Raw genomic sequence first — 13,924 nt, forward strand, 5'->3', positions numbered from 1 at the left:
ACTAGAAAAGTCTGCACTGGAATGCGAGTCCATGAAGGGCGGCACCCCCTTAGGAGCACACGTGCTGCAAACATAACGGCTTTCTTTACGCCGTCCACGCTTGTCACACACAAGACATCTGGTAGTTGGTGGCTGTCTGTGCTCGGTGGATGGCAGAATGTCCCCGTAGTGCTGCCCTGACAGTCGTGACAAGCCTTGTGACAAGAACGCGCCTTTGGTTGCAACAGGCCGAGTCTACAGGTTCTGTGTCATCCAAATGATTGTCATCGTCTCGATTGCGATTGTTATTGTCAAAATATTCATCATGCAGCAAATCCAGTTGTTTCAAAACATTGGCAACTTTTTTGTGACGACATAACTGCAGACTGTCTGTTTATAACACTGTTTTCTGCAAGCTGTTGCCACCAAAAAACAGAAAAAACGTATGGCTATCCACAAGATGGCAGCACTGTAGTCGGGAAGTGAGACATGGCAGCAAAGCTCATCAGCATGTGTCTGTGGTGGCTGAGGTACTGTATAAGTTCCCTCATACATCGTGTTTGACAAACCCAAGGAGATACAACTCAAGTCGTACCTCGTGTTACAAGTGATAAAGTCCCGCCTCCACGCCTAATTCATTGGTCACGAGTCCAGTCCAGTAACAGCTTCATTACTGGCTGACATTGTGCTTCAGTGAGAAGCAGGAGGAGGAGGTTCTGCTCATTCTTTATAACACACTGGTGAGGCTTCAGCTGGAGTACTGGGTGCAGTTTGGGCTCCAGTCTAAAAAAGGACATAACAGCACTGGATAAAGTCCAGAGAGGAGTGAGTAGGATGATTCAGGGCTACAGGAGATGAGTTAGGAGGGAAGATTAAAAGAGCTGAGCCTTTACAGTTTAAGAAAAAGAAGATTAAGAGGAGACCTGACTGAAGTGTTTAACATCATGAAGGGAATTAGTCCAGTGGATTGAGACTGTGATGTTTATATAGTGCCTTTCACATCTGTCTACCTGCCTATATAGTATAAAGTGCCTTTCAAATATATCTGTCATTATACTGTATAGTGCCTTTCAACTGTATCTATCTATCTATCTATCTATCTATCTATCTATCTATCTATACTAAACCTAATATCGATCTGTCTATCTATCTATCTATCTATCTATCTATTATATAGTTCCTTTAATTTAATATCTATCTATCTATCTATCTATACTAAACCTAATATCGATCTGTCTGTCTATCTACAGTATCTATCTATACTAATATCTATCTATCTATCTTACCTACTATAATATCTATCTATCCATCCTGCCTACTATACAAAAACCTAATATCTATCTATCTATTATATAGTTCCTTTAACATAATATCGATCTGTCTGTCTATCTACAGTATCTATCTATACTAATATCTATCTATCTATCTATACTAATTATCTATCTATCTATCTATCTATCTATCTATCTATCTATCTATCTATCTTGCCTACTATACAAAAACCCTAATATCATCTATCTATCTATCTATACTAAACCTAATATCTATCTTTCCTACTAAACTAAACCTAATATCTGTCTATCTATCTATCTGTCTATCCTGCCTACTATACTAAACCTAATATTTATCTATCTATCTATCTTGACTACTATACTAAACATCTGTAACATCTGCAGCAGAGCAACAGGCATTAAACAAACTCCTGTCAATCATGAAGAATCCACTGCATCCACTTAACAGTGTCATTTCCAGGCAGAGGAGTAGCTTCAGTGACAGACTTTTGTCACCATCCTGCTCCACTGACAGACTGAGGAGACCCCACACTATGCGACTCTTCAATTCCACCCGGGGGAGTAAATGCTAACATTACACAAAGTTATTGTCTGCTTTTACATGCATTTTTATTACTATTTAATTTAATATTATTTTTTGTATCAGTATACTGTACTGCTGCTGGATTATGTGAATTTCCCCTTGGGATTAATAAAGTATCTATCTATCTTTCTATCTATCTATCTATTATATAGTGCCTCGCATTTACTTCTATCTATCTATCTATCTCATGTGCCATGAAAACTTAACTTTCTGGGCGTATTTCCTGCAAAATCAAATTTCAAACCCAGCCACTCCACCGGGTGTCAAGTTCTTTTATGCAGACAGACAGACTTGCCGATTGCAGTTGGTGATTTTCATATTCTACACAAACACACTTACAAATGGCTCTAAAAAACAATAAACTAGAAAATCAGAATGAAAATCGATGATGATGATAAGATTAATAACACATTTTATTTATATAGTGCCTTTCCCGTACTCGAGGGGCGAGTGGGGTGACGAGCTCCAGACACGTTTAGATGTCAGGACTGAAGTGGCACACGACTGATTCGATTTGAAGCTTCAGTCAGGCAAGTGTGTGAAGGGGCCTCCGGTCCTGGATGGTCGAGTCTACTTTGGGGTCGGAGCTCCTCTTGCTTCTTTTTTTTTTGTCTTGGTGTGGTCTCAGCTTGTCTGCTGCTGTTGTTCGACTACAGTGCAAGTGAAAACAGCCGAGATGATTTTGTCGGACACAAAGATTGATTACAAAAATACAAACACCTTGACAATAGACGCTCAAGAGCAGCTGCGGCTCCTAATCAATACCGCTGACTGTTGGCTTCAGAAGCCATTTCACTTAACATGTTTATTGATTATGTTTGCCTTTAGCTGAGAATTAGAGCTGAGGTTCCCAAATCCTGTCTGTTCGCTCTTAGCAAGGAGGTAGCCGCTGTGCTCTTTGCGTTTCTTTGGGATGGTTAAAGAAACTGAAAACTTTAATTTGCCTTAAAGATAAATTTATTAATCCATATAGAAAACATGGGTGGCACGGTGGTGCAGTGGGTAGCGCTGCTTCCTCGCAGTTAGTAGACCTGGGTTCGCTTCCCGGGTCCTCCCTGTGTGGAGTTTGCATGTTCTCCCCGTGTCTACATGGATTTCCTCCCACAGCCCAAAGACATGCAGGTTAGGGGCATTGGCGATCCGAAATTGTCCCTGGTGTGTGTGTGCCCTGCCCAGGGTTTGTTTCCTGCCTTGCGCCCTGTGTTGGCTGGGATTGGCTCCAGCAGACCCCCGTGACCCTGTAGTTAGGATATAGCGGGTTGGATAATGGATGGTTGGATGGATATAGAAAACACACACCATGCAGACTACTAACTCACATTTAATGTTTGCATAGCTCCTTTACTAGGTGGCACAGTGGGTACCACTGCCAACTCTCCAATCCAGTATCCTGGTCATTGTCTGTGTGAAGTGTCCATGATATTCTTGATCCAGAAGCAGCTGAACATGTAACAGTTAAACAGAGTGGGCATGAGGAGTTAAGAAAAATGCCCTGTTGATAGGGTGATGTTCAGGGGACGGGCACAATGTACGCTGGATACAGTGTATGCCACCAATGCACAGTGGATCAGGAAAGCATTCAGGCCCCATCACGTTTTCCACATTTTGTTCTGTTTCAGCCTTGTGGTTAAAATCATTTAAATTCATTTTTTCCCCAGTCAAGCAGCACTCAGTACCCCAGAACGACAACAAGAAACAGGATTTCTGAAACCTTTGCAAATTAATTAACTGAAATACCACATTGACATAAGTATTCAGACCTCATTCTATGACACTTGAAACTTGGCTCAGGTGCCTCCCACTCTCTTGATCTCCACTGAGATGTTTCTACACCTGGTTTGGAGTCCACCTGTGCTCAGTTCAATGAACTGCATTTGATTCGTTTAGACACACACACCCCTGTCTGTGGAGGGTCCTACAGTTGAGCAAAAACCAAGTCGTGAGGTCACAGGAATTGCCTGCAGAGTTTAGAGATGGGACTGTGGTTGAGGCCCAGGTCTGGGTCAGGTCAGATCAGGTTAGGTTGGGGGGGCATGCACTGGTACAGTGTGTTGCCGCACCCACCACATGACGAAACAGCTTGGAATCCTGGTTGGTAACCCCCCAGTCAGACACACGGTCCAGTCCCACCCTCCGGAAATGACCCTCTATCTGCCGCAGCCAGGTGTTATGTGGGCATCCCCTTGGCCTGCTCCTCAACAATGAGGGTCCTTTGAGCTGGATGACCCTCGTGTAATTGCACCACATGGCCGTAGTGCCGTAACTGACTCTCCCTCACAATGCAGGTCATGTGCCTCATTCGGGACTCGATGAGCAACACAAAGTCAAACCAGCGGCACCCAAGGATTCTCCAAAGAGACACACATTAAGGAGTCCAGGCTTCATCTCAGGCCACTGGATAGCATCCATGTCTCGCAAACACATAGCAAGACATAAAGCACCAGGTCTCTAAAGACTTGGACCTTCGTCCTTTTGCGGAGATATTGGGAGCGTGACAGCGACCTCATGACCCCCCATGTTCTCCCAATCTGTCTACTGACATCTGGGGAAGGCCACAAAATAATTTCTGCGGCATTGAAGGTTCTCAAGTGCCCAGGGGACTCCATGATTCTTAAATGAAAGAAGTTTGGAACAATCACGACTTAATTACCTAGACCGAGCAATTGGAAATTCTCGAAAGAGAGGTTGACCAAAAACATTATGGTCACTCTGGATGAGCTTCACAGAACCTGGGTGGAGATGAGAGAAATTTCCTGAAGGACAATCACGACTGTGACACTCCACTGATCCAGGATTTATGACAGAGTGGTGTCACACACGTGCGCTTGGGCATGATGAAATGTGTTGTGCCGCTGGATCGAGGGTTGGCAGTGCGCACTAACGCCTTTTCTTTTTCCTCTACAGATCCTCAGAGGGAAAGCCAACCTTACCCCAGTACCGCTATCTCTGCAGGCTCCACTTCAAATCCAACACCGAACTCCCATCCAATCCCGCACCTGACGTCTCTTCCAGGTACAGCCCAACTGACACGCCCCTTCCTGCCTGCCCCCTACAAAGCTGTCACACCCTCTTTATTCCATTGAGTGTCATGTTGGACTCAGTCTCTTAAGACTACTCGGGCTCTGTATTATTGCCTCAACTATACGAGGTGGATCCCCAAACCTTGTCTCGTTACAGTGGTAGACAAAACATGTAGACGCCCACCTGGAGTTTACAACAAAGGCACCTAGAGGACCCTCAGCCTGAGGAGAACAACAAGATTTGCCGGTCTAATTGAAGTGAACCTCGACTTCTGGCGGGTGCTGAGGTTGCCAACAGATTTGGGTAGCAATGAAGCTTCTACGCTTTTAAAATGAGGGATTGTTGGAATCATCTAAACCCTTCAGGACTTCCACCCCAACACCTGAATATTAACAACACACACCAGAAAACCGTCTAAATAGATTAAATATATTCAGCAAGAAAAGAATATTTATATTGTCACACACGTGTATATGGAAAGCAATCGGTGGGCATGATGAAATGTGTTGTGCCGCTGGATCGAGGGTTGGCAGCGCGCACTAACGCCTTTTCTTCTTCCTCTACAGATCCTCAGAGGGAAAGCCAACCTTACCCCAGTACCGCTATCTTTGTAGGCTCCACTTCCAGGTTCCAACTCTGATCACCCATCCAATCCCACGCCTGACATCACTTCTGGGTGCAGACCAACTGACACGCCCCTTCCTGCCTGCCCCCTACAAAGCTGTCACACCCTCTTTATTTCATTGAGTGTCATGTTGGACTCAGTCTCTTAAGACTACTCGGGCTCTGTATTATTGCCTCAACTATACGAGGTGGATCCCCAAACCTTGTCTTGTTACAGTAGTCAGACAGAACATGTAGAAGACCACCTGGAGTTTGCAACAAAGGCACCTAGAAGACCCTCAGCCTGAGCAGAAAACAAGATTTGCTGGTCTAATTGTAGTGAACCTCGACTTCTGGCGAGTGCTGAGGTTTCCAACAGATTTGTGTAGCAATGAAGCTTCTACACTTTTAAAATGAGGGATGGTTGGAATCATCTAAACCCTTCAGGACTTCCACCCCAACACCTGAATATTAACACCACACACCAGAAACCCATCCAACTGAATTAAAAATATTCAGCAACAAAAAAATTTATATTGGCACTCACATGCGCATGGGAGGCAGTCGGTGGGCTTAAGCGACTGTACTTCTACTCCGGGCCAGGGGGTGGCGATGTGTATTAACTCTCTCTCTCTTCTCCAGACCCTCCAAAGAAGGACCTGCATGACATCATTTCCATTTCCAACTCTACAAGCCCACCCTTGCTGTCTACCCTCTATAAAATGATACCCCTGATCCCAATGTACAAGGCGGTCCTGAATGGATTCAGTCCCTGGTGACAACTCATTGCTGTATTCATAGAGGGCGAGTCAAAATGATGTTAACATTTGAATGGCAGAAACATTTTATTCACAAAACATACTTCATATGTGCAAGATGATTTACAGGAATACCTCAACCTGTTCGCCATCATGTTCAACACACGTACCATATGTGGCACGTAAATTGTCCACATAGCAGTACCATTAGTGTTAACATCATTTTGACTCAACCTGTATATGGGGTGGCTACCTCAAACCATGTTCTGCCTCTTGTTCGTCTTTTATAACGTATATACTACCTAAGCCAACCCCAGTTGCAGCCAGTCTGCCACTCGCCTTGTGAAGAGGGGGGCAGAACACACCCCAAAGAGATGCCGTCGCTCCCCCGAGAACCCCTCTTAAATTTTGCTGCAACGTACGTACGTGAAGTACGTTCTGGTCACAGGGACAGAGGAAATGACGTACTTCCGGGATGAAAAAGAAGAGTTTTTGATCTGACCCGGAAGTGCTAGGAAATTACATGGACTGAGGGTTCAGAAGCACTTCCAGGTCAAGGACTATAAAGGACTCTGGGAAATCCCAGACAAATGAGCTGAGCTGGGTGGCAGGGTGGCAACGCGTCTGGGAGAACGGAGGTTATTGTATTGTTATTATTATTGGTGAATTATATGAGTATTGTGGAGAAGAGGGTGCTTTGTGCACTTTAATATTATAATAAATTCAACTTTTGAACTTTTAACTGGTGTCTGACGTTTGATCCGAGGGTTCAAGGGAGTGATAGCGCCACCTATCTGTCACAAGGCTATAATGGCTTAATGGCTAACACGGTATGACACCCTAGTACTATCCACAAATAAGTGTAAGCAAATATTAAATAAAGTCTGAGTATCGTCTCATTGAAACTGTCTTGTTTATGCCGACATCGCGTGCCCCGTGGTGCTCGTTCAGGTTAGTCGTACGCCTCGTAATTGAGGAGTTGTTTGTTCTGCCCTTTCATAGGTCGTGATCTGTGGGCTGAAGGATATCGGCGTCCCGGGAGTGGTGCAGCTCTTGGTCTTTGATCATAATAATAATAGTAATTCTTTACATTTACCGTATATACTCACATATAAGTTGGGTCTTGAAACCCAAAAAATCGATCATAAAATCAGACCCCGACTTATACGCCCGTTCAAAAATATGACGCTTTAATTTTTTTTTTTTCACATCTTCTCACCTCCTCCAATCTCCCACCAGTTTCTTAGACACATTGAATTTTATTGCAGCGGCGCAGTTACCAATTTCTTTCGCTACTTCATCGATGTTTAATTTAAAACCAGCTTCCTATTTTCTTCTGATCAATCGCTTCATTGTAGATTAGGGAAGCTCTTACGATAAAAGTGTATGAGGGTGTGAGATACAAAAAACACAAAGCAGTGCAAACGTCGCTTCAGAATAGTTCGAGTATCACTGTGTGGTCACGTAGGCACAATACATAGAAAACAAAGGCCGTGTGCTCCGTGGTTACTCTCTCAGGTGGGTGTTAGCATATCGTAATATCTAGTTTTCCGCATTCGACTTATACAACTGACATTATAAAATACTGGAAATTATACGGTAAATTTAAGCCCCGACTTATCCATGTGAGAACTTTAACTCTTTCAGGGCTGATATCGACTTTTGTCTAAAGGAGGAGGTGACAATGGTAATCACCTGTAAACTGTGACAAAACCAACTGTTATGTTTTAGTTGGACTCTCGTTGTCTGAAGGAACGTTAGATTCATTGGTTTGACTGAGATCTCTTGTGCTCGCGTGAGTAGCAACAGCGGCAAAAATGGGACTGACATCTGGTGAGAGATCAAAGCGAATGCGTAAAGCAAAATACTCCGCAGACGACATTTTGCCTGTTATCTCTGAACTGGACTATGACTTGTCGGACTCTGATTTTGATACAAGTGGTCGAAAATGAATGTGAGGTTCCAGCTAATCGTGGTACTGACAATGTTCACCAGGTAGAACTGCCACTTAACAACGATAAGAGGTAGAAACCCCAGTGCAATGCACTGTGACCGTGATCATTGCTGCTGCTGCTGCTGCCCAAGCCACGCGAAGACAGCCTGGCAGCAAACCTGCTGCACCTTTTTGGCAAACTGGCAGCCACAGCATGCAGCAACAGACATTATATGTTGATTTCTGTGTGAAACCATTGCTTTTCAGAAACTGTTTTTTGGAAAAAATATTCAGCCCTCAAAGAGTGGTATATATGGTATACTAGCAGAATACCCGCGCTTCGCAGCGGAGAAGTAGTGTGTTAAAGAAAGTACGAAAAAGAAAATGAAAAATTTTAAAAATAACGTAACATGATTGTTAATGTAATTGTTTTGTCATTGATATGAGTGTTTTTCTCATATCTATCTATATATATTTATCTCTATCTATCTATCTATATATATATGTTGTTCTCATATATATATATATATATATATATATATATATATATCTATATATATATAGCAAAATACCCGCGCTTGGCAGCGGAGCAGTAGTGTGTTAAAGAAAGAAAGAAAAGGAAACATTTTGAAAATAACGTAACATGATTGTCAATGTAATTGTTTTGTCACTGTTATGAGTGTCGCTGTGATATATATATATATATATAGCAAAATACCCGCGCTTTGCAGCGATGTCATGTGTTAAAGAAGTTATGAAAAAGAAAAGGAAACATTTTAAAAATAACGTAACACGATTGTCAATGTAACCTTTTGTAATTAGTGCCTGGAGGTTTCAGTGTGAAGAAACTCTAGAGATAGCGTGTGTATTAACTTGTGGATTTTTCTGTGAGTATTTGGTGGCAGTGTGACGAAGTTGCTTCGGAAGACGGCGTTAGCTGCGGAGCTCAGCTCAGAGCGAAATGAGGTGAATGGGAGGGGAGATGATGACGTGACTCCCCACCCGCCTTAACTGTCAATCCCCCACAAACACAGTCTCTCGGAATTTGCATAAGCACACCCCTTCACCTACAATTTTAACTTAGTTACAAAGTGATCAAAACTCTCGTTTATATCCTGCGTCCTCTCATTAAACTTGTATCCCGCATTACCTGTGGGCATGTGAAACGCCAGCGGTAGCCTGTCTATGAACTTAATTTAAAGTTTAGGTTCACACCTTGCTTTCTTTCCGAAGTAGCAGCACTCATGAATATGGTAGTATATGTCACTCGCTCGCTTCTTATTGTTTTGCTGCCTTCTCAATTATATAATGCATGTTTTCTTAAGGGCTTTTTGGTGGTCTTCCTGGTTTTCTACGTACTGCGTTGACAGTCAGTTCACGTGATTACGTGGGAGGCGTGATGATGTCACACGAAACTCCGCCCCCTACGTCTTTCCAGCTCAACTCCATTACAGTTAATGGAGAAAAATACCTTCCAGTTATGACCATTAGGCGTAGAATTTCGAAATGAAACCAGCCCAACTTTTGTAAGTAAGCTGTAAGGAATGAGCTGCCAAATTTCAGCCTTCTACCTACACGGGAAGTTGGAGAATTAGTGATGAGTCAGTGAGTGAGTGAGTGAGTGAGTGAGGGCTTTGCCTTTTATTAGTATAGATGTCACTTTTTTTATAGTGAGTGGGGAGCCACTTCAACCCCCACTAACGTGCAGCATCTACCTTGATGATGGGACGTCAGCCATTTTGCGTAAGTACGCTCACCACACACGAGCTGTTAGTATTTGGAGTGATAGCCCATTAGAGACACGGGGTGATTAAGGGGGTAGAATGACCAGGCCATGGACATCAGGACACCCCCTACTCTTTATGAAAGATGCCCAGGGATCTTTTATGACCACATAAAGAGAATCAGGACCTCAGTTTTTACATCTCATCTGAAGGACGGTGCCATTTTAACAGCACTGGGGCACTGGGATCCTCATTCTGACCACAGGGTGTGCGCCCCCTGCTGGTCTCACCAGCACCTTTTCTACCAGCACTCCCAGCTTTCATAGATGCTAAGGTAGTTTGACCATGTGACCCTTTCAGTTGTAGCAATCTGGGAGTCCCGACAGAAGTGACTTCTGGATCTTTCTAAGGCAGGGGTGGGCAATGTCAGTCCTGGAGGGCCGCAGTGGCTGCAGGTTTTTGTTCCAACGCAGATGCTAAAGTAGAAAACAATCCTTTCCAATAATTTCATTTCATGGCTTGTTAGTGGCTTTAACTCCATCATATATCTTAGATTTTCTTCCCCTTTTTAAGGCGATCATCCAAATGATTTGAAGTCTAAAACGGAGGAGTACTTCTCAGTCCTTCACTTTTTTCCCTTCGCTTTCCTTCCAAGTATTTAATTAAACCCAACAGTGCAGGATAAATACACACAGAGGTGTAAATGGTAACGAGCTAAATGGAGAAATGCTGCTCTCGTTTGTCATTTGCATGTTAGTGCTAATTAGGAGCAAATAAAAACCAAGAATAGAGCTGTTTAAGACTAGAATAAGTGATAAGGGTTCAAAATCTTAATGAGCGAGACCACTAAAGTGAAGCAGAAGTGACACTTGAGCAATAAGGGCTTCTGGGTTGGAGCAAAAACCTGCAGCCACTGCGGAGCCTCCAGGACTGTGTTTGAGGACCCCTGTCCTAAGGTATTGAGGCCAAGGTGTCTATCAGCCTTGGCCATTGCTGTCTATGACGAGTGACGAGTGAATGTCACGTGGGTAAGAACTGCAGGTGTACATGTAAATAAAGACGCTAATAATTTAGGCGCTTCCAGCATGAACATGACCACCATCATAATAAGAAGGCTAAAGTGTCTTCTAATGTGTCAATAATGAGGAATTTCTAGTTCACTTCTGTACAGCTCTGCATTTTCACCTAGGGGTTCATTATGTAATAACTAGTTCAGTAAAATTGTTGAAAAGATAAAAGTGAAGAGCTAAGAAAATGTTAATGTGCAAAAAACTTGGATGGAGCTTTGAGAAAAAGAAAAGAAAAATCAACTCCACTGCAAATGTCTGGGGTGGCACAAGGAGCACTAAGGAGCCATAGAATTAAAAGTCTGAGCGCCCTGTGTGTGGACTGCATCAGAAGGACATGGAATTTTTGTAATGAAAAGGATCAGGAGCTATACCCTTGGGGGTTTGGGGGTCTTGAAGTGCTTAAGCCCCGATCTCTGGACCGCAGCCTCTGATCCTTCAGTCCCAGAAATACACAATCACTAGTGGCCAGACCCTGATCTTCTTGTCCATTGTATACAATATAGCCTCTGATAAACTGTGAACCATTTATTTAACACACATGTATGACTTCCCGCAAGACCCCAAAGGGGAGCCCTGCCCCCACTCATACATGTATGACTTCCTGTGAGACCCCAAAGGGGAGCCTTGCTACCGCTCATACACATAAAACTTCCCGCGAGACCCTAATGGGGAGCCCTGCCCCCACTCATACATGAATGAGTTCATGTGAGACCCCAAAGGGGAGCTCTGCCCCCACTCATACACATCCAGCTACATGTGAGACCCCAAAGGGGAGCCCTGCCCCCGCTCATACATGTGCGACTTCCCGCAAGACCCCAATGGGGAGCCTTGCCCCCGCTCATACATGAATGAGTTCATGTGAGACCCCAATGGGGAGCCCTGCCCCCACTCATACATGAATGAGTTCATGCGAGACCCCAAAGGGGATCCCTGCCCCCGCTCATACATGTACGACTTCCCGCGAGACCCCAAAGGGGAGCCCTGCCCCCACTCATACACATCCAGCTACCTGTGAGACCCCAAAGGGGAGCCCTGCCCCCGCTCATACATGTACGACTTCCCGCGAGACCCCAATGGGGAGCCCCCCCACCACTCTTCAACTTCGCGTCCATGTACGACCCACGTGAAGCCCCGCTCTTCAGACTTTTACCCCTGTGTGCCAATCACAGAGTGGGGGGAGGGGGGTCTAAGAGTTTGATCCTTGTAAATCTTACAAATTCCGCTGATAAGGAGATGAGATGTCATCCAAAAGTCAAGGCGACGTTGTCACCAAAGTCTAACCGATCTGTCGTCAAGTGCCAAACTCTAATCGAAAATCAAAGAGCTTATGTTAAGTTTTGCAGGAAGACTTGCACAGCAGTATAATTGTTTTCATCCTAATCTTAGAACTGCATGGATTGACTTTATTTTGCTGTCATCCCTCTGATGATATCACACATTCCTGGAGCAGTCTGGGTAGATTGCCATAGCAACTGGTAATGCTAACATCTCAAAATGCTTGTAACTGAACAAAAAGGCGTCACAAAATAGGATTCAGGACACAAAAAGGCCAGCATTAAATTCATCTGTTAAAAAAAAATTGAGAAAATCCCATGAAAATAACATTTTTTATAACAAACGCCAAGCTCATCATGTGCTGCGTCTCCTTACTTTAACACCCCAAGTGGGCTGCTTGGATCTCAAAGACCACCAACTCTTGCTTAGCCAGGACATTAGGGCTTCAGACAGAAAACAAACCTAGCAGACACTGCAGCTCTCCATGAATAGAGGAGAGGGTGCTAGACCCACTCAAGGATGAAGATGGCATGACGGGCACACTGCCATGTTGAACTCCTCCCTCCCCATGATGTGCCAAGTTTCACACACAAGCTTTTTTTTTATTCTGTTCTCACCTGGAAATTGTAGCCAGAGACCCTGAGCTTTGTTGTTCCTCTTGTGACGGCCATGCCACCGGGATCGAGGACACATCATTGGCATTGAGCCAGGCGGAAGTGGCTTCTGTGGCATACAGCTGAAAAGGCAGACATGGGCACGTTTTAGACAAAAATGGCCAGAATAAATATTGATACACCTTAGATGACTAATGTATTTGTATTATAATGCATGGCATACAGTCCCCCCTGCCAATCCCCCCTCACCAGTATGTACCTGACGATTTTTTTATCTTCATGGAAGAAACAAAGATAGAGAAAAAAAAAACACATTGCTGAGGGTCTCCTGTTATCAAAATAGTTGCCGACAGAATGGTGGAGGGAGAAGGGAGACCTTTGACTGCATGTTAGAGGTAGCCCAGGGCTGGATGACACAAACCGCTGACCCCTGAACAATGGATACTGCCGCCGAGATGAAAGTGGGCGAGAGAAGAGGAAAATGATCACAAGCGACAAGCTACAATTTCAAACTGGCGGAAGGAAAACAGGCCTTGCTTTGCTAGGCAGAAATGGACACGTATGCCGGGATGATCTCCACACCTTCCATGGAGCAGAGCTTTCATTAAACAATCGGAGATGCTACTGCAGAAAAAGCATGTAATGACGCAACTCGTCCAGTGGGGGGCACCGGAGAGCCAAAGATGGAAAAGTTAGAGGCAACATTTGTAAAGCCATGCCCGACTGGTCCTATAAAAAAAAAAAACCCAGAAAAACATCTGGCCGATAAAGAGACACTGAAGGAGAATATCAAAGTTAATGCGCCTCTGGTGTCCGTATCCTACCAGAAGTTCGATCACATTGAGGGGGCACCCCACCTGTGGTGTAAGACTAGAGGGGGTTGGCTATTAACTCTTTCAGGGCGGATGTCGACTTTTGTCGAAATTCGGGGATAGAGGAAAATCAGCTGAGACAAAACTCGCCGTTGTGTTTTAGTTCGACTCTCTTTGCTAGAAGGAAAGTTAGGTTTCGTTGATTTGACCTCGATTCCATGTGTGAGTAGTGAAGAGCCAGTAACCTCTAAAGTGGCATC

The 13,924-nt window shown here is 44.2% G+C and overlaps 1 protein-coding gene across 4 annotated transcripts in view; it reads right to left on the reverse strand.

The window, feature by feature from the left end:
- The window catches only part of cps1 (carbamoyl-phosphate synthase 1, mitochondrial), a 269,036-nt gene that overhangs the window by 7,723 nt on the left and 247,389 nt on the right, over nucleotides 1-13,924 (reverse strand). For all 4 annotated transcript variants that reach the window (XM_039755356.1, XM_039755359.1, XM_039755355.1 and 1 more), the window contains one exon: nucleotides 12,856-12,974. In XM_039755356.1, coding sequence (XP_039611290.1) covers nucleotides 12,856-12,974 — 119 coding nt within the window. The remainder of the gene's footprint in view (nucleotides 1-12,855; nucleotides 12,975-13,924) is intronic.

The sequence above is a fragment of the Polypterus senegalus genome, chromosome 6, assembly GCF_016835505.1.
Source record: "Polypterus senegalus isolate Bchr_013 chromosome 6, ASM1683550v1, whole genome shotgun sequence".
Lineage (NCBI taxonomy): Eukaryota > Metazoa > Chordata > Cladistia > Polypteriformes > Polypteridae > Polypterus > Polypterus senegalus.